The following is a 20,960-nucleotide window of genomic DNA, read 5'->3' on the forward strand; positions in this document are numbered from 1 at the left end:
ACACACAAATACTTTCTCACTGTGAGGGGATGAGATGCATACCATTTCCCATCCTTTCATAGAGATGAGCGGTGACTACATGTTTAGGTTCATCATGGATAAAACTACACCCTAGTTCCTGATAAAGATAAAATATTCACTGGCCACTTTCTGCAAGGGTTGGCTTCAAGTGAGACGTCAGTGAAACAGAAGCAAACTGCCCGCGGATTATTTACCAGTGTCTTCTACCGTGAACCTAGTATCATACCAGCGTCCTCAGGAAGAAAACGAGGGCCTTGATGAGCAGCAGTGTGTCCTACACACGTGACACGTGCACGGCGCCCGTGCAAACATACGTGGGCTCGTTATGCAAGCCGAGCTTGCAGCTGGGGGGCATATTTCACAGTGCAGATGCCCTGTCCCACTGATCTCCTCCCAGATCATACTGATGAAGACCATTTGGAATGTATTTATAAAGAAGAAGAATTAAAGAAATAATCCTTACAGGTGTTGTGAAGGTGACTGTTTTATGCTAAATTCTTCTTGCTGAGAATTTTAATTTTAGCAAATATATTACAAATGCAACTGACCGATTATAACAGCATAAAAGCATATTGGACAGGCTAAGAGTGGGAGTAGATATCCCTAGAAAACAATCAATTAGGTAAATATGTTTCCAGATTGAGAGGTAGAAAAAACACATATCTGGCTTAATATTCTAATATTAATGACATTTATGGAACATATAACATTTGTCACACAATACTGCTAAAATGGTTTATGTCCATCTTATCCTCACAACAACCCTATTAAATAGGAACTATTGTTATCCCCATATTAGGGATGAAAAAACCAGGACTCCAAGAATTTGAGAAACTTGCCCAATGTCATGTAGCTAGAAAATTGAGAGCTGGGATTCAGATCCTGGTTTACCTGCCTTCATACCTCAAACTTATTTTTCCTGCTGTTAAGTTCAACCAAGTCATTGGTTTAAAGTATGATTTACCATTTTCTCCCAAGAAACCTGTATTTTTAATAAGTTCCTAAATGATTTCTATGGTCAGGAGAGGTTGAGGTATACTAAAAATTATGTTGCTCTGTTTCACAAATATATATGAGTTCTTTCTCTTTTCTTAGGCTTTCGTTTTCTAAAATATGAATGAGAATACTCTCATTCAGGTATTCTAAAACAATTTTTTAAGCTTCATTATTAAATATGTTTCATAAATACTAGATATGATACCCTTTACTTGGAGATTAAGGCATGCTATTACATAGACTTATTGAGCATATTTATTTTACATGGATTTATTAAAGTTTTCTTTTTTTATACTGTAAAACTTTTAAGATTATTATTTTTACTCATTTTGAACATATATGACAATTCTGTCTCCTAAAGCTGTACTATTAAACTTTGCTTTCTGTACTAAGATGTTAGAATGTTCTAGATAACTAATACTGTGTGGACAGACTTCTCTTCCCTACACAGAAATAGTGGGTATTGAACCTTGTGACCCTGTCTTTAGAATCAAACTGCTAAGTCACTTCAGTTGTGTCCGACTCTGTGCGACCCCATAGATGGCAGCCCACCTGCCCCAGAACCCCCATCCCTGGGATTCTCCAGGCAAGAACACTGGAGTGGGTTGCCATTTCCTTCTCCAATGCATGAAAGTGAAAAGTGAAAGGGAAGTCCCTCAGTTGTGTCCGACTCTTAGCGACCGCATGGACTGCAGCCTACCAGGCTCCTCCATCCATGGGGTTTTCCAGGCAAGAGTACTCGAGTGTGGTGCCATTGCCTTCTCTGAAAAGACTTAGCTAAAAACTGGAGAATGTGTCAGCTGGAACAATCTCAGTGCTACCAAAGATACCTGGGAAAACAGTGATTCTGAAGGTTATCCTCTTCTGCTAATGGATATTTGAATGTAAAATCCCAGTGTGCTCTTCAAAAATATGTTGTGGTTTCTAGATCTATACCACTGGGGTAGATTTAAGTCTTGTAATTTCCCTCAGTTGAGTTCAGTTCAGTCATTCAGTTGTGTCTGACATTTTGCAACCCTAAAGTCTGCAGGACGTCAGGCTTCCCTGTCCATCACCAACTCTCGGAGCTCACTCAATCGCATGTCCATTGAGTCAGTGATGCCATCCAACCACCTCATCCTCTGACATCCCCTTCACCTCCCACCTTCAATCTTTGCCAGCATCAGGGTCTTTTCCAATGAGTCAGTTCTTCGCATCAGGTGGCCAAAGTATTGGAATTTCAGCTTTAGCATCAGTCCTGCCAATGAACACCCAGGACTGATCTCCTTTAGAATGAACTGGTTTGATCTCCTTGCAGTTCAAGGGACTCTCAAGAGTCTTCTCCAACACCACAGTTCAAAAGCATCAATTCTTTGGCACTCAGCTTTCTTTATAATCCAACTCTCACATCTGTACATTACTACTGATAAAACCATAGCTTTGACTGGACAGACTTGTTGGCAAAACAATGTCTCTGCTTTTAGGATGCTGTCTAGGTTGGTCATAACTTTCCTTCCAAGGAGTAAGCATCTTTTAAGTTCATGGTTGCAGTCACCATCTGCAGGGATTTTGGAGCCCCCCCCCCCAATAAAGTCTGACACTGTTTCCATTGTTTCCCCATCTATTTGCCATGAAGTGATTGGGACCAAATGCTATTTGGTTTTCTGAATGTTTTCTGAATGTTGAATATTAAGCCAACTTTTTCACTCTCCTCTTTCACTTTCATCAAGAGGCTCTTTAGTTCTTCACTTTCTGCCATAAGGGTGGTGTCATCTGCGTATCTGAGGTTATTGACATTTCTCCCTGCAATCTTGATTCCAGCTTGTGCTTCATCCAGTCCAGCGTTTCTCATGATGTACTCTGCTTAAAAGTTAAATAAGCAGGGTGACAATATACAGCCTTGACGTACTCCTTTCCTGATATGGAACCAGTCTGTTGTTCCATGTCCAGTTCTAACTGTTGCTTCCTGACCTGCATACAGATTTCTCAAGAGGCAGGTCAGGTGGTCTGGTGTTCCCATCTTTAAGAATTTTCCAGTTTGTTGTGATACATATAGTCAAAGCCTCTGACATAGTCAATAAAGCAGAAGTAGATGTTTTTCTGGAACTCTCTTGCTTTTTCCATGATCCAAGAGATGTTGGCAATTTGATCTCTGGTTCTTCTGCCTATTCTAAAACCAGCTTGAACATCAGGAAGTTTGCGATTCACGTATTGCTGAAGCCTGGCTTGGAGAATTTTGAGCATTACTTTACTAGCATGTGAGATGAGTGCAATTGTGCGGTAGTTTGAGCATTCTTTGGTATTGCCTTTCTTTGGGATTGAAATGAAAACTGACCTTTTCCAGTCCTGTGGCCACTGCTGAGTTTTCCAAATTTGCTGGCATATTGAGTGTAGCACTTCCACAGCATCATCTTTTAGGATTTGAAAAAGCTCCACTGGAATGCCATCACCTCCACTAGCTTTGTTCGTAGAGATGCTTTCTAGGCCCACTTGAGTTCACATTCCAGGATGTCTGGCTCTAGGTGAGCAATCACACCATTGTGATAATCTATAATTTCCCTAGGAGAATGTTAAGTCACAAGGACTTCAGGTATGCAGGAGTTAACTGATACTTTCGGTTGATTATGAGTCTCATGGTAATACCAAAGTCACATAACACGAGAACTTGTGACCTTGGCCAATCCCTTCATATAGACAGAGGCACAAATGGTGTCCTGGCCCTGTTGGACGGGCATGCATTCTTGTCATCTCCTGCAGTGCTCTGTATCACAGGCTGAAGTCCCCAGCCTTCCACGTCCGGCTGTCTCCTGGGTTTGGCTGACAGGAGGCATTGCCATGAGAATGCGGCAAGGAGAAGCCAGGGGTTTCTTTCGCTTGTCCTGTCTGCCATGGTGACGTCACGGCGCTATCTCCTGCCAGCAAAACCTGGAGAAACAACTTCCTCCGTGTGACCCTGCTCCCTGAGTGGAGGTCTCACCCCCTCTCCTCTGCATCCTTATTGTTTCCTGCTTTTTGCAGTACCTAGGTTCCTCAGTTCTTATTTGGCTTTCTCGTTTTCCCATCACTTTTGAAACCAGCTCCCTGAATCAAATTCCCTTCACTTAAACTTCTTATTGGTTTGTGTCCTCATGGTTGGATACTGACAAAGCTTCCACTTAAATATCAAAAGTTTGCCAGAGTTAGTTCTTCTAGTGGAGAACTAACTAGGTAGTCACAGCCATCTCCACAGGCTGCCGGAATTCCAGAATTACTCTTTCCACAAATACTTGTTTCAAATCTTTTAATATCATTCATTATTTAAAATTTAATTGCAATTAATAATATAACAGGCAATAATAAATGTATCTTCGTATGTATTATATAGCAAAATTAAGCAAATTGGAGGTGATTCACACATTACCCTGTGCTCGGTTCAGTTTTCTTTTCATGTTTAATTAAAGATTATCTTGTGATGAGCTGGTTTTAGAGAAGTCCGAGGAACCAGAGAGATGGACAGGGAAGCCTGGCGTGCTGCAGTCTGTGGGGTCACAAAGAGTCGGACACGACTGCGTAACTGAACTGAACTGAACTATCTTGTGATGGTAAAGCCAGTCCAGATCTGGCCTAGATTTGTATAGCTTTGCTTTTTCTTAAAAGTCTAAGTGATGTGCAGCAAATTCTCAAAAATATGTACTTGTAGCTTTTCATTTTCTAAGGATCCAAAGCAGCCATAATTTTTTCTTTTAAAGTTCAGCCCTTCTTAGGGTATGTATAGAGGTCAGGTTCCAAAAATTGCTCCTTGATGTCTGGTTCTTCTTTGATGTAGTTTGATTAATCTTTGTGTAGAATTCCTGGCAAATAATAGGCACAAAATAATGGTATATTGCATGAACGAACACAGAAACTTTTCAAAATATTTCCCTCATGTTGAAAGGTATTATTAGCTACTTTTACTTTTTAAGGTTTTCGTATAGTTTATTTGTTTTTAACGGGGCTGGGGTTTCATTGCCATGGGCAGGTTTTCTCGTGCTGAGGTGAGCAGGGCCTCCTCTCTGCTGCGGTGCGCAGGCTGCTCACTGTGGAGGCTTCTCTCGTTGGAGAGCACGGGCTCTAGGCAAATGGGTTTCAGCAGTTGCAGCACAGGGCTCAGTAGTTGTGGTTCTTGGGCCCTAGAGTGCACGGGCTTCAGTAGTGGTGGCACACAGGCTTTATTTGCCCTTGGCACGTGGACCAGGACCAGGAATCTTCCAGGACCGGCGGTCAAACCTGTGTCCCCTGCTCTAGCAGGGAGATTCCTATCCATTGTACCACCAGGGAAACCCATGTCATTAGCCTTTTTTTAATGAACTTAACAGTTAACCAGGAAAAGCTCAAGTATCTTTCTACAAGGGGAATTTAGCTGGATGGGTCTTGGTTTGAAATGCAAGCAACCGACTGCATACCGTAGGAGCCATCAGAGCAGAATTCAGGCGTTGACAGTAAAGATTAATGAACCACCTTTCCTTAATTGACAGCATCCAAAGTGCACTCCCTTCAGCCTTTTGTCTGTCAGTTGGCAGAGGATCCAGCAGGTAGACACACTCCATTGCTTGCTGAAATTAAAAAACAGGTAATTTAATCTTCTCAGTGCTTGAGATGACGATTTTTTTAAAGTTGCATTTGAAACAACAGAACAATTTCTGGGTGAGTAGGTCTTCTTGGTGATTCATAATTTAGTAGATGACATATTCAAATTTATTAAATTGACCTAAGCATAAAATCGTCCAGGAGAACAACAATTAATCTGTAATACTGCATATGTATTCTTTTAATAACAGTACAGTCCCCACTAGTATTATATATTTGGCTATTTTTAAAGAGTTAGCTTTTCACGGTTTGTGATGTACACTTGTATGAGTAATGATTCTGGTTTCCTAAATGTGGGTGGGAAGGCGTGCCTGAATGTTTATCTAGAGAGTAAGCAATTTTTCACATGGAATGTATGTTGGATAAATATGAATTTGCTTTAGGTTACGGTGTTAATGCAACGTTGTCAAGAACAAATCTGAAAAGTAGTTAAATCAAAGATGTTTGATTTTAAGGAATAAATGTACTGTCTCTCAAACTACATTATCTTTTTCTAAGACTGTTTTTTTCCCTGACTGTAATTTCAGGGCTCTGTGAAGTGGAAGCTGTCAATGTATATAATTGAGAGCAATCTGACTTTTATTATCACGTGCATTCTTCAAGGGGCTGTGCTTAGGTGGCCCTTCTGGATGCTTTTCTAAGAAGCTCCATTCTGCTCCTAAACAAATACAGACTTCCTGGAGAACCCTGGTGAATTGAGGGACAGTGTTGATTGCTACCTTGTAAATACTTGGAATGAGGATGTGATATTATGTTCTTGGGAGGGTCATCTTTTTATTTAGGTCTGTTACAGGAAAGATACACTCACTCCAGGCTTTACACCTTGATTCTGGAAGTGTAGATGCTTGTAAATTGATACTCTTGTTTCTGGTCAAGGAAATGAAAATATGCCAGGTGACATTCTCTTTGAAGTGCAAATTGTGTTTCAGTTGAATCTTTTTTTCTGGCACGTTTGGAAAGTGAGTCTTATGCTTGTGGAAGAAGCTGAATTCCAGTAAATGGGATTCTTAGCCACAGGAAAGTTGCTAGAGGTAGTGGGAGTCCTTTTCTTGCTTGGCTCTCCATTTGGTAGGTTATTTCATGAATTCACCTTGAGCTAGACTTCTTTATCCATCTTTCATGTTCATTTCTTCCGTATATTCTTTTCCTATCATTTCCAGATGAGATTCCATTTTTAGGAAATATTGGTATGTTTTGGATATCTCCAAGTCCTTTTGGATTTTGAGGCCAACATTTTCCTGTCTAGCCAAATAAAATGGCTTAAGCCTCCACTCAGTTAAGTCTGAGAGAGATCCAGTGTAGTTAACATTTCCAGTGTGTCCAAAAGCCCCGATGTTGTGGTCTCATATTTTGCTCTAAATCCCTGCTCCCGGGCTACCTTTCATGGCTGCTGGTCATTTTCTGCCCTGTCTTCGCCATCAATGCTTTGGGAAGACACCACTAACTAATAACAACACGATCCCCACTGGTAAGGTCGCTCACAGTTGATTTTTTCCTTAAAGTTAGGCCATGGAAACAAAGGTGGTAGCAGTAGAGAAGGAGATAGAGGGCAGGATTTGGTTGCTGTAATCTAAATGTAGAACATGTTCAATTCAAATGTAAACAGCCCTGTTCTTAGAAGTGTGTTAGCCGTTCTCTGCCCCAAGGACATTCTTCAGTCCCCAAACTTTGCCATGTTGGGAAAGTCCATCTCTCTCCCACATATCCTATTCCAGAGTTCCATTGTTGTACCATTAGCCACTACAAAAACCAAATCCTTAATATTTTATTATGCAGAAGACTTGAACTCTCAAATCCTACTCCTGTCCCACTTGGGTCTGGGACTCAAGTCTGTATTTCTGTGGGAAAGAAAATCATTAAGGTGTTTTCCCAAATGCCACTCTTACACATACAGAGATCCATCAGAAAATTCGACGTCTGTGTCTTCTTTACAACCTATGATGGATCACAGTCGTACAGTTCCTCTGCTGTTGGGCACAGTAAACACCATGATTACAAGACAGTTTGTTGAACATGTTAAGATGTCAAGGATAGATACAAGGTTGTGCTTTCTTTGTTTGTTTCCATATTACCCTATAGAAACTAAAGAGACAAAGGTACCTGCGTTTCCTTCTTTGTTATATGTCTTCCATGATTCTTATTCAAATACTGTCATTGGTACTGAATCAGCTATGTGATTTGTAGGGCCCAGTATAGAATGAAAACGTGAGCCCCTTGTCCAAAAGTTAGCAAGAACTTCAAGAAGGCCACCGAAGAGCGTTAACACATGCGTGAGCCTTTCTGAGCAGAGTCCTGAGCAACTGCACAGGTCACACCTCCGAGAAGCCTGTCCGCTATTGATGGTTGTTGTTGAAAGTAAGAGTTTAATATAAAAAGTCTGTGTAGTCTGAGGTCCATTACTGTAAACTTTGGAGGGGAGATGTATTAGGGCAGGGAAAAATACCTTTAATGGCAATAGCTAAGGATCCATTGCCTTGAGAAGTAGATATTACATTGTATCCCTCAGAGTTTCATTAGAAAAACAGGAACCTTTCTGGGTATTCTGAACCAGAAGGGGCTGCATACTTCAAATTACGAGTCTTGAAAACTCTTGGAAGTGCTGAAAGATCAAAGCTTAGAGAAAGGTACCATTAGCTTTCAAAGACTCCAGAAGGTATATGTAGGAACCCCCCTCCATACCCCATCCCCCCCCAAAAAAAACCACTAATGATGGCCAAGCTGCCTACAGCACTGTGGAGAATGATTTTCACCAGAGCTGTGTCCGTCTGTCACTCAGAGGGGTGGTGGGCTGAGTCAGCCTGTCTCCCTCTTTCTGTATCTTGTATCTTCTTATTGATGAAATTTACAGTGGTAATTTAAAATGGTAAAAAGCCATTCCAGGGCATCTGTCTGCTACAGCTGGTAGAGAAAGCAAATTCTTTCTCAACAAGAGAGAACATTTGAAGAAATTAGATTCTGCATCATTGCTAAAGCAGTATCTGACATTTATATAAGTATCTAAAATACAGGGCACATCCATTATTAAAGTAAATATGGGACATTATAATAAATGCTAAAATCTTAATAACTAATACAATGAAATTTTATGTCTGGTTCACATCAAACTGAGTAGCAGTTATTAACTAAGTAGCAGTTGGGAGGAGGGTATAAGTGCATCTCGCAGCCACTCAGGAGCCGAGCTTGCTGGAAGGCTCCGTTCTCGCCACCACGCGGCTTCCACAGTCGAGGTATTAACACCAAGCTGGCAGAAAGGGGAAGAGAGAGAATGGAGTGTCTCACGGCAGGCCTTTATGGGCCTGTCTGAAAGCAGACTTCACACTTTCTCTCGCAACCCATATGGTGAGCAGATTTCAGTCACAGGGCCACTCCAATCACAGAGGGAACTGGGAAAACTAGCTGTGTTCTCTGGAGGGAGATGAAATGGGTAAGGCATCGAGATGGATAAGAAATAGCAGACAATTTATTTCGCATGATGTCTAATAGGGACCCAGGTTGCCTGTCTACCGTTTCAGAGTCACCATTCACAAGGGAAAACGGCTAGTGACGGATGTAGTTTGGGGTGCATCATTAAGCCTCTTTGTTTCTCAGTTTCTACGTCTGGAAAATGGGCATACTAAGTGCCTCTCATTGAATTGGTATAAGGATATCATGAAATAGTGCAAGTACAATGGTTTAATGTTACTGTAGTGTCCAGCAGTTAGCAAACACTCCATGAATACTGGCTACTGTTACTGTCACCATGCTTTTAAGAAAGAGTAGCATGTTTGGGAACAACTTAATATGTACAGTGTGCTCAGCTCATGCTTGGCACATAGTAAAAGTTCAGTGAATATGTTACCATTATTTTAACTTTACTGAGTCATCCTGTTACACCTAAATTAATTATGACTTTCCACTCAAAGAACCCCTCAACTTCCTTTGATTTTCTCTTTTCAGACTCATTTTTGAAATAGTATCCAAATATCTGACTGTCGTCATGTGGGTCAATCACTACATTTACTTTTGCTAGATTTAATCTGATCTTTGGTGATCTGTATAGGCGTTTATTTATTTTTTTAATTGTTGAAAAATTGCTTATTCATCCATTTACTTATTTTTGGCTGCACTGAGTCTTCATTGCCGTGCGTGGGCTTTCTCTAGTTGTGGTGAGCAGGAGCTACTCTTCCTTGTGGCTTGTGGGCTTCTCACCGTGGGCCCCCTTGTTGTGGAGCACGGGCCCTGGGGGCGTGGGCCTCGGTAGTTGCAGCGCACAGGTTGCGCAGTTGCAGCTCGAGGGCCCTCGAGCATGCAGACTTCTGCGGTGGTGGCACACAGGCTGTAGAGTGTGGGCTCAGCAGTTGTGGTGCAAGGGCTTAGCTGATCCACAGCATGTGGAATCTTTCTGGACCAGGGATTGAACCCATGTTGCCTGCATTGGCAGGCAGATTCTAATCTACTGTGTCACCAGGCAAGTCCTGTATAGGCCTTTATAAATTGTTTATTGAGAATTGAAAATGAAATGGAATGTTTTACACCAAAATAATGGGATTTGAAATGGGAAAATACCATAAATGCACCCATATGTAAAGAAAGTGATTGTGTTCTGTTAACTTATTCAAGAAAGTATAGTAAAAATCCGTTGATATTGTTGCTTTAATTGGTGTGTGTGAAGTCTAGTGTGAAGTCGCTCAGTCGTGTCCAACTCTATCAGGCTCCTCCATCCATGGTATTTTCCAGGCAAGAGTGCTGGAGTGGATTGCCATTTCCTTCTCCAGGGGATCTTCCCACCCAGGAATCGAACCCGGGTCTCCTGCATTGCAGGCAGACGCTTTACCGTCTGAGCCACCAGGAAAGTGCTCTTTAATTGGTAAGAACTATTTAAAATATGTGTTTAATTGAGAGTGAGTAAAGTCGCTCAGTCGTATCCGACTCTTTGTGACCCTGTAGACAGTGGCTACCAGGCTCCTCCATCCATGGGATTTTCCAGCCGAGAGTACTGGAGTGGATTGCCATTTCCTTCTCCAGGGGATCTTCCTGACCGAGGGATCGAACCCAGGTCTCCCAAACTGCAGGCAAATGCTTTACCCTCTGAGCCACCAGGGAATACCATATGTATAATTAGTTCAACCCTGATTGGTTTAGAAACTGCTGAATTTGAAACAGTCTGTTAAAGGTCAAGGCCTTATTATGCCAGATAGTTTGCCTGTCTCAAAGTGGATTGAGATTGGATTGAGTGGATACATTTATAAACATTTTTATAAACATACTTACAATCATAAGTTTGCACAGGTCATTCAGAAAAGAGAAGCATGGTGCAAGGTGAAGTCACAGAGAATAGTCTAGGCATGTTGCTTTGGGCTTGCCTCACAGCTAAATGTGTGTAAGCATTGCTGTTTGACATACCTTCATTTGGAGAGGGGAAGAAAGAATCCATCTTTAAGCTCTACAGATATTATTTGGCCTTCATGGCATTTGTACTCAAAGGCAGGATCTGAGACATCGCACAAGATTAACCATCAGTGCTGCATCACTGAAAGCCGGCCTTGGTCGTGTCCAAGCACGGTTACTTGGGGCATATGTTTTTCTTCTTCTGAGAGAGTGTCTGCCCTCTCTTGTGTATGTTGTTTGATGTCAGATGCCTTTAAAGACAAGCTACAAGAATTGCGAGTTTTTCGGTGAAAAATAACAAATCCTATGAAGAGAAACATCATGAGATAAAGACAGACCCACTAGCGTACAACCAGGCTTCCCAGCTGGCACTAGTGGTCAAGAACCCACCTGCCGGTTCAGGAGACGTAAGAGACATGGGCTCAATCCCTGGGTCAGGAAGATCCCCTGGAGGAGGGCATGGCAGCCCACTCCAGTTCTCTTGCCTGGAGAATCCCATGGACAGAGAAGCCTGGCGGGCTACAGTCCACCGGGTCGCCAAGAATCAGACACGACTAAAGCGGCTTTGCACTCACTCACGCAGCATACAGTCATGAATCCATATAGTTTGCCTCCATTTACTGATGTAAATGATCAGAGCATTTAAAATTGCCGAAAGAGCATTCTCAGTTATGCCTAGTGATTTATTTGACTAATGCTTTTATTTTTTAAACAGTGTTTTGGCCAAAGTGAAAACACCATCTATCCTTGTTATCAATCAGCAGAATTTTAGTTTGGTTTTCAAGGCCCTTCATGGATTGAACTTAACTTGCCCTTCTGGACTCAAACTCTAGTCTTTCGTTCCGAAATGCCCCCCTGGCCTTGGCTGCTTTGGTTAGGCAGCCCGTGCTTTCTCACCTTCAGTGCTTTATCCTGATACCTATTCTCCTAACTGGAGAACTGTTTATGTTCACCAAATCCTACGTTCATCAGTGGCCCCCCACACAAGCTTTCTACATGGGCCTCACCCAGATGTTATCTCCTCTCTCTGATTTTCACATGGCACTGCTCTGTAGATTTCCTGTTACTTATATTTATATCTCTTGTACTGATGGGCTCTGAGAGCCATATTTTTTATCTTATTCATGTGAATTGCATACCATAAAACTTTGTGCATAGTCAGTTCCCAGAAAATATGTATTGAATATATCAGTAAAGGCATGAATGATGTCATTCTGAATCTAGTAAGAAACCATTCTGATTACTGTTTAAATTTACAGAAAAAAAATGAGTTATTCATGAACTATATTTAACATATATTACCTATATAGTTAATGTTTATAATCTTTGACCTAATATAAGGAAAAAATATTCTTCTAAGATATTGTTAACTTGACCTATCTTTTAGAATGTTCAGATTGGTTCACTAACATTGACATTTACCAGTTTCGAAATTCAGACATAGCATGTACACATATAGATTTGATGTTTGAGGGGGACGTACTTTGTTTCCAATTAAGTAATGGAAGAGAAAAACAGTGACTCAGAGGAGAATAGAGAGGCTGTGGGGTGAAATACCGTAATAATGCAGCTAAACCTGACTGAGAAAGGATGAGAAATAAGCCTCCTTTGTAAGTCCTCTCATGGAGCAATGACTCAGCACTGTGAGCGAACATGATGAGGTTACATTATTCTTTCATCACAGATTGTTGGCTTAATTGTGGGATATACAGAGTATAGTGGATTCAGAAGACAATTGGTTATTGTGCGTTTCTACTTTCTTTTTAAAGCAAGTTAGTGCTTTAAATGTGCACAGAAGCTAAGATTCTTGTTGTGAAATCTGATGATGAAAAACAAACTGAAAATAATTTTTAATATACATGGATCTGCAAATAGAGGTTCTTGAAAGTCATTTTTAATTTCCTTCAAAGCCTCAGAGTCTGTATATGTATCTCACAAGTGAGTTTAAAAAAAAAAAAAAAGCCTCCTTGGGAACTCAATTTGTGAAAATCTAACCACTATCTCTTTTTGGCCTCATGGAGAGGAGCATACATTGTATTTTTTGTTTGGAATGATAAATACACAAGCCGTGTGTCAACTGGTGGAAAGCAAGACTGAAGAATTTCTATAGATGGTAGCATGCCCACTTCCAACGAAAAACAGGATCCATTTCTTTTCAGTGTTGTGACAGCATCTGGGAAAGAGGCTTCGTGTCATGAAGGGGTGCACCTTGCTGTTGTAAGAAAACAATCTGTGTGTCTTACCTCAGCCCAGGCTGTGGGTGGAGGAATGTGGAAACTAGGCTGGTGGCTTCGCTGCTAAGGGCAGCTTCTGATTACCTGGTCTGCTGTGAAATTGTTTTCCTCCTCTTCTGTTTTTCCTGTGTTGATTCAAAGAACTGTGTTTTTTGTTTTCCCATTTCTCATGTCGTCAGCTTCCACGGACACAGGAGTGGAGCAGAGTTAGAGTGATAATTGAACACTGATTTGAATAGAAAATCTATGGTCATTTGAAAGGGAAACCTTCAAGGGTTCATGCAATGAATCCCCAGTGAATTTGAGAGATGAGCTGTGCCTAATTGCATCTAACATAACTGAAACACATGGACCTCTGCAAAGAGGGTGAGGGCAGATCCCTCAAACCTTCTGCTCAGCAGTACTGAAGGTTCAGAATAGTTCATGCATTCACTTAATCTAAAGCTCCATGGTTAAAACATCTCTTAGCCTCATTCCTCCTCTCTCCAATCGACAGTGATGAGAAGCCACAATTATAAAGTTTTATTTTCAGAAAGATTTTTAAAGACAAACTGAAAAGAACTGGTGGAACCATCTAACCCATGTTGTGTAAAGCCTTGCATTTTATTGACTCTGAAGTTGGCCTCAGAAAACAAACACAACTCCCACTACAACAGGTTTGAGTTTCCTGGGCCAGAGCAGCCTGCATTGCTGGGAGCTACCGCCACCCAGCCACCCAGTGTGGGCAACTGCAGTCACAATGCCCCTTTCCCTGCCTGGGTGGTCCTGGAGGGCTGGAAATCTGTGAGATTCCTCAGGACCTTTGTCATAATAAGCCTGCGTCATGTCTGTGTGCAAGTTCTTGTGAGTAAATCCCCCAGCTAGGTCTCCTGCCTAGGTCTAGGTCTAGGGGTCTAGATCTCCTGCTCTGGGCAGGGAAGGGGTACAACACATATTGCCTGTAATGATTCTTTATCAGGAATGAAAGACAATTGCAATGGAAAGGAAAATGTTAACCCATGCTAGGCCCTCTCCTCCTGCTGGGATTGTAGGCTTTGGAACCAGCCAGCCTGGGTGCTTTTATAAATCCCCGTCTTTTCATGGGCCTGGCCATCCTAGATATCAGGCCCTGGGGCTCTGAGTTCTGAGCTGTGAGCTCCACCATTTCTTGAGCTTCAAGCTTAGGGACTCTGCTGGAACAAGCCTCGATCTCTAGGTTTAAGCAAAAAAGTTACAGTATTGGTGAATACTCTTCACCTTCCTGTGCCTCAGTCTCCTCGCTTATAAAATGAGACTCTCTGTTTTTATCTCAGGGTTTGTTGCTTGGAATTGAATGAGGTAATCCCTGGCCTGTACCCCACACACAGCCTCTTTGGGCAACAGTCAGAGGGTAACTCTCACGCTGTTCGGTTTCGGAAATGAGGCAACAAGAAGTTAGGGCATATTTTTACTCAGTTTCTGTGCCGACAGGCTTTGGAATTGCCTCAAGCTTGTCCGCACTCTGCAGTGATGTTCTGAGCACACTGGCCTGCATCTTGAGTTTGAGAGCCATGGGACATTCTTTAGGAATGTTAGCTGAGACCTCTCTGCCCCTTCTTCTGGAGCCAGGACCCTTATATCTACATCAGTGAAGTGCATGGGGGGAGCTCCTAGGATTCTGACCCAGTTCATGTTCCCACGCTTTGGTCTGCCTCTTCCCTGGCCTCCCTCGTTTCCTATTCTGAGAAGTAGGCCTTGCATTTGACTAGCGCTTAGATTTGCCATGCTTTTCATGTATTAGCTCATTTAATCTTCCTGACAGTCCTAAAAGGCAGGCACACTTAGTATCTCTGTTTATAGGGAAGGATATTGAGGCACAGGAAGGTTAAGGGGTTTGCCCACAGCCCTAGAAGGCACCATTGTTTCTAAGTGGCAGGGTGAGGCTTCAAGCTCAGGCTGCCTTGCTCCTTCCTGAGCCCACAGGCTTAGAGAAGGTGCCAGGTTGCCAGGCTTATGTCTTATTTTTGGCTTGTCACTGACTTTCCAGACCTTAGCCCTGTCATCAGCATATGGCAGGCACTGTAAATATTTAGCGAGTGAACATATGAATGATTGATGCTTTCATAACTATCCTAGACCATATTCTCATTGAGACTTTTTTGTTTTTTACTTATCCTCCAGTGTTTGAAATTTCCACTTCTTTATTTTCTCAATACCAGATTATCTTTTTGTCTCTAAATACCATCTTACAAGAAAACCCAAACAAACTTTATGATCAACCCAACTGATCATCTTTCAACCATTATTTGAGAGAGAATTTCCTGAAGGGAAGAAGCATGTTGTATGGCTGTTATATAACATGCACAAGAATAGCTGAATAACCGCTTTATGACACATGTAAATCCTTAAAATAACTTTCTAAATAGGTTTGAGACTTGGAGTGTTGACAGGCATAAGGTTTACTCCTCTTACCAATCCATACCTTCTCTTCGCTCCCTCCCAGAAAATGCTATTTGCTTGAATAGTTTAAAGTTTAAAAGATAATATGGCAAACCTTTAAAGTAGATAAATAAAAATCACCCCAAAGAGCCAGAAAGTTCAGACTCTCAAGTAGAACTAGGGCAGTAATTCTTCCTCTAAAATTTCAGGCCACTAAAGGAAACAGGTTGGATTGCATCATTTCCATTTTCTTAAGAAAAAAAAAAATAGCATTTAAAATTCCTCTCTGAAGATAAAACTGCTCTTGCAGCTATATTCAAGTCACAATCAATTATGTAGACCTTATGTAATAGATGAAGGAAATAATACCATAAACTATGAAATTTTAGACAATACCATCATGCCCTCTTAACTAGATCATAGAAACGGTGAAAATGACCACAGTTTTTTCTGAGGAGGTATCTGGAATTCGTTTGCTTTCACCAGATAGAGGCCCCAGTGTGTTCTGAGTCACGGTTAATGATCTCAGCACTTCTTCTTTTTCCTTTGAACCACTTACCTACTCATCGACTCACATGTTTTAAACACCACAAAGGAGTTAGACTCTCTATTGTGTCTCTGGATGGAAAAAAAAATGTGCAACAACCCATTTCCTAAAAAGACTGTAATTACATTTAAGAAATACTAGTAATTAACAGCCTGAATGGATAAGTCTAAGTTAGGTTCATGAAAAACGTATGAGACATGCCTAACACTTCTCAAGCTACAGGGCAAGTATTTGAACATTATGTCTGCAGTGAGGGTGTGTTTTCTTCCTTTTCAATGAGGAGGGTAATTAGGATGATAATAGAAATAATACCTGAGTTTACAGAGCTTGAGGTTGAGGTTTACTGAGGTGCTTTCTGGCTCTGTGGTAAGCCTGTCAGAGGATATCCGATTTTAGAAGTCACTGAGTTTTTCATGCCTTTTTCCCTCTGGGCTTCTTCCTCCTGTAATGAAACTGCTTTAATCCCATCCACATTCCAACTCTAAATCCCAGTGCTTAAAACGAACTGTCTACATCTGACTAACTTAAAAAAAAAAAAAAAAAGTGGTTCAAATAAAGGCAGAGTTGCTTGCTCCCCTTGCCCGTCTGGCCGCATTGATCACATACATGGACCAGCCCCTGACATGAAGCTCTGATATTGATCTAGAACCTTAGTGATCTCCAGCTTCACACAGGGAGAGTGCCCACCAATAACTTAGGCAATTCCAGAGGTACTCATTTAATCTTTTGTTCCCTTACAAAGTGAAAAGAATGTCTTTACCAGAGTAGCCATTAAAGGGTTCCAGTATGCCCTGCCCCAAGCTGAACTTTGCAATCTGATGGAATATTCTTAAAGCAAGTCTCTGGCTTTGTTATATTAATTTGAAATTGGATTTCCTCCAGTGGTTCAAACAAAATGAAAGTGTGATCTTAAAGTTTTTAATATACTCTGTTTCCCTTCCTGGTTAATTTGGATTCAAATTAATTCCAAGACCACCCCAATGTAGCAGTGGACCCCACACTGGCGGGCACTATGCTTTCCTACAATGTCCCGCTAAGTAGGAATAGTTGGGGGACCAGGATTGCCTAACCCTGTGTTTCACTTCAGTTCAGTTCAGTCGCTCAGTTGTGTCCGACTCTTTGCAACCCCATGGACTGCAGTTACACCAGGCTTCCTTGTCCATCACCAACTCTTGGAGCTTACTCAAATTTATGTCCATTGAGTCGGTGATGCCATCCAACCATCTCATCCTCTGACATCCCCTTCTCCTCCCGCCTTCAATCATTCCCAGCATCAGGGTCTTTTAAAATGAGTCACATTTAAATGAGTCACTTTCTTCACATCAGATGGCCAAAGTATCAGTCCTTCCAATGAATATTCAGGGCTGATATCCTCTTGGATGGACTGGTTGGATCTCCTTGCTGTCCAAGAGATTCTCAAGAGTCTTCTCCAACACTACAGTTCAAAAGATCAGTTCTTCGGTGCTCAGCTTTCTTTATAGTCCAACTCTCACATCCATATATTACTACTGGAAAAACCAAAGTTTTGACTAGACAGACTTTTCTTGGCAAAGTAACGTCTCTGCTTTTTAATATGCTGTCTAGGTTGGTCATAACTTTTCTTCCAAGGACTAAGTGTCTCTTAATTTCATGGCTTCAGTCACCATCTGCAGTGATTTTGGAGCCCCAAAAAATAAAGCCTGTCACTTTTTCCATTGTTTCCCCATCTATTTGCCACAAAATCATGGGACCAGATGTCATGATCTTCGTTTTCTGAATGTTGAATTTGAAGCCAACTTTTTCACTCCCATCTTTCACTTTCATCAAGAGGCTCTTTAGTTCTTCTTCACTTTCTGCCATAAAGGTGGTATCATCTGCATATCTGAAGTTATTATATTTCTCTTGGCAGTCTTGATTCCAACTTGTGTTTCATCCAGCCCAGCGTTTCTCATGATGTACTCTGCATAATTTAAATAAGCCGGGTGATGATAATACAACCTTGACGTACTCCTTTCCTGACTTGGAACCTGTCTGTTGTTCCATGTCCAGTTCTAACTATTGCTTCTTGACCTGCATACAGATTTCTCAGAAGGCCAGTCAGGTGGTCTGATATTCCCATCTTTTAAGAATGTTCCAGTTTGTTGTGATCCACCCAGTCAAATCCTCTGACATAGGCAATAAAGCAAAAGTAGATGTTTTTCTGAAGAGTTTTTCTCACTTTTTTGATGATCCAACAGATGTTGGCAATTTGATCTCTGGTTCTTCTACCTTTTCTAAATCCAGTTTGGACATCTGAAAGTTCACGGTTCACATACTGTTGAAGCCTGGCTTGAAGAATTTTGAGCGTTACTTTACTAGCGTGTGAAATGAGTTCAATTGTGCAGTAGTTTGCGCATTCTTTTGGCATTGCCTTTCTTTGGGATTAGAATGAAAACTGACTTTTTCCAGTCCTGTGGCCAGTGCTGAGTTTTCCAGATTTGCTGGCATATTGAGTGCAGCACTTTCACAGCATCATCTTTTAGGATTTGAAATAGCTCAGTTGTAATTCCACCATCTCTACTAGCTTTGTTTGTAGTGATGCTTCCTAAGTCCCACTTGACTTCGCATTCTAGGATGTCTGGCTCTAGGTGAGTGTTCACACCATCATTATTATCTGGGTTGTGAAGATCTTTTTGTATAGCTCTTCTTCTTTGTATTCTTGCCACCTCTTCTTAATATCTTCTGCTTCTGTTAGGTCCATACCATTTCTGTCCTTTATTCTGCTCATATTTGCATGAAGTGTGTGCTTGCATTCTGATAAATCACAAGTTTATCATCTCATTCTCTCCCTCAATGGCACCCCACTCCAGTACTCTTGCCTGGAAAATCCCATGGATGGAAGAGCAGTCCATGGGGTTGCTAAGAGTCAGACACGACTGAGTGACTTCACTTTCACTTTTCACTTTCATGCATTGGAGAAGGAAATGGCAACCCACTCCAGTGTTCTTGCCTGGAGAATCCCAGAGACAGGGGAGCCTGGTGGGGTGCCGTCCATGGGGTCGCACAGAGTCGGACACGACTGAAGCGACTTAGCAGCAGTAGCAGCAGCATGGCTATGTAACAAACCACCTCAAAAGACATTGGCTTGAGACAGTATCAATTATATTTTTGTTCATGAATTTACTACTTGGGCAGGGCTCCTGAGAAAAGACTTGTCTCTGCCCTACACGTATCAGCTGGTATGGCTCAAACAGGCTGGGAGGATCCAGCTCTGCATGTTTCGCTCACATGCCTGACCACTTTGTGTGGGCTGTGGTCTGGCAACTCAGCTGGGTTGCCCTCTGGGAACCTTGGTTCCTGAGATCCAAGACACCAAGACTGGAAGCTTCCAGTCTCTTCCAGTCTGATACAACATCATTTCTGTCATATCTAGTTGGTTGGTAACGATGTCACAAATTCTTCCCAGAGTTAAGGAGAGGAGAAACAGAACCCTACTTGTCAAAGAACATGGCCATCTTTATACTACCACACTCTGACCCCAGTCACTCAAACCAGACACTGAAACTTGACCTTTGATCCTTTCTTCCTTCCTTTTTTCTTATCCTCTTCTCCACAATTCAGCCTAGAAATACACAGTTGACCCTTAAACAACCTGTGTTGGAACTACCTGAAATTTTCTCAACAAATACTTACTACAGTACTACATGACTTGCAGCTGGTTGAATCTACAGATGTGGAACCATGTATGTGGTGATGTGTGTGTGTGGAGGACCATCTGTACAGTTGCACTCAGATCTTGAACTGTGTGGAGGGTCTATGCCCCTAAACAGCTGCATTGTCCAAGGGTCAACTGTGTTATTTATTATGTATAATTTATAATTATGTAATTAATCTTACATTATTTATATCATATATGTATCGATTACCAAGTCCTTCCAATCGCCCCTGGAACATTTCTGCTTGTCTTGAGTGCCCTCACCCAGCTCTGGTACATGGCCTCCCTGCCTCCATCGTGCTCCTGTCCAGTCATGATGACTTTGGTTTTAATCACAGATGACATCACTCTGCTCATTAAAATTCCTCGAATATCCTCCGCTGCTCTTGTGAAGTGGAGACTTGTTTGCGTGCTCACAAGGCCCTGCCTGATCAGGCCCCTGCCTCTTTGTCCAGATCCACCTCTTCATTTCTTGCTAACTCTTTGGCCTTCAGGCTTCAGTTCTGACAAAGTCTTAATGTTCTTCAAACACGTTTTCTTCCTCTTACCTCTGAGACTGTTCACGCTGGGCTCTGTCTTTAAAATGCTCTTGTTGCTCCCATTCTCACAAAAGCCAGGATAATTCAGCTCCATGCTTCAGATTTCAGGTCAGTTTTCAGTTAATCACTCGATCAGGAAAGTGTTTCGTAGCATTTATTCATTCACAGAATGTTGACTGAGTACCTTCGATGTGCCAGCAGTTTCTAGATCCTGAGGATACTGCAGTTAGTGAGATAAACAAAAGGCCCTTCTGTCATTCTAATGGAATGACACTTCTAATGGAAGAGTCAGGCTAGAAACAGGAAAATATATGGTAATGATGAGTACTAAGCCGGAGAAAGGGTTGGTGTGTAGGGATGTCGACGGTTAGGCGCAGCGGCCAGGGAAGGCCTAGCTGAGGAGGTGTCATTTGAGTTAGGACTTACATGAAAAAAAAGGGGAAGGGGCGCTAGTTATGAGGTTGTTTGGCAGAAGATATTTCAAGCAAAAGAAAGAGCCAAGTGCAAAGGCCAGAGGTAGGCATGAACTTCTGTGTTTAAGGAATGGCAGGGCGCCAAAGTGGCTGGAGTCAAACAGGGGCTGCAGAAGAGAGGATGAGGTC

The 20,960-nt window shown here is 41.9% G+C and overlaps 1 protein-coding gene across 4 annotated transcripts in view; it reads left to right on the plus strand.

Moving 5' to 3' along the window:
• MACROD2 (mono-ADP ribosylhydrolase 2) overlaps positions 1–20,960 on the plus strand; it is a 2,333,538-nt gene that overhangs the window by 974,563 nt on the left and 1,338,015 nt on the right. The window contains exon 2 of one of the 4 annotated variants that reach the window (XM_069547116.1): positions 10,318–10,447. The exons of the other annotated variants lie outside the window; for them this stretch is intronic. Coding sequence (XP_069403217.1) covers positions 10,318–10,447 — 130 coding nt within the window. The remainder of the gene's footprint in view (positions 1–10,317; positions 10,448–20,960) is intronic. 4 annotated transcript variants of the gene reach the window in all.

The sequence above is a fragment of the Ovis canadensis genome, chromosome 13, assembly GCF_042477335.2.
Source record: "Ovis canadensis isolate MfBH-ARS-UI-01 breed Bighorn chromosome 13, ARS-UI_OviCan_v2, whole genome shotgun sequence".
Taxonomy (NCBI): domain Eukaryota; kingdom Metazoa; phylum Chordata; class Mammalia; order Artiodactyla; family Bovidae; genus Ovis; species Ovis canadensis.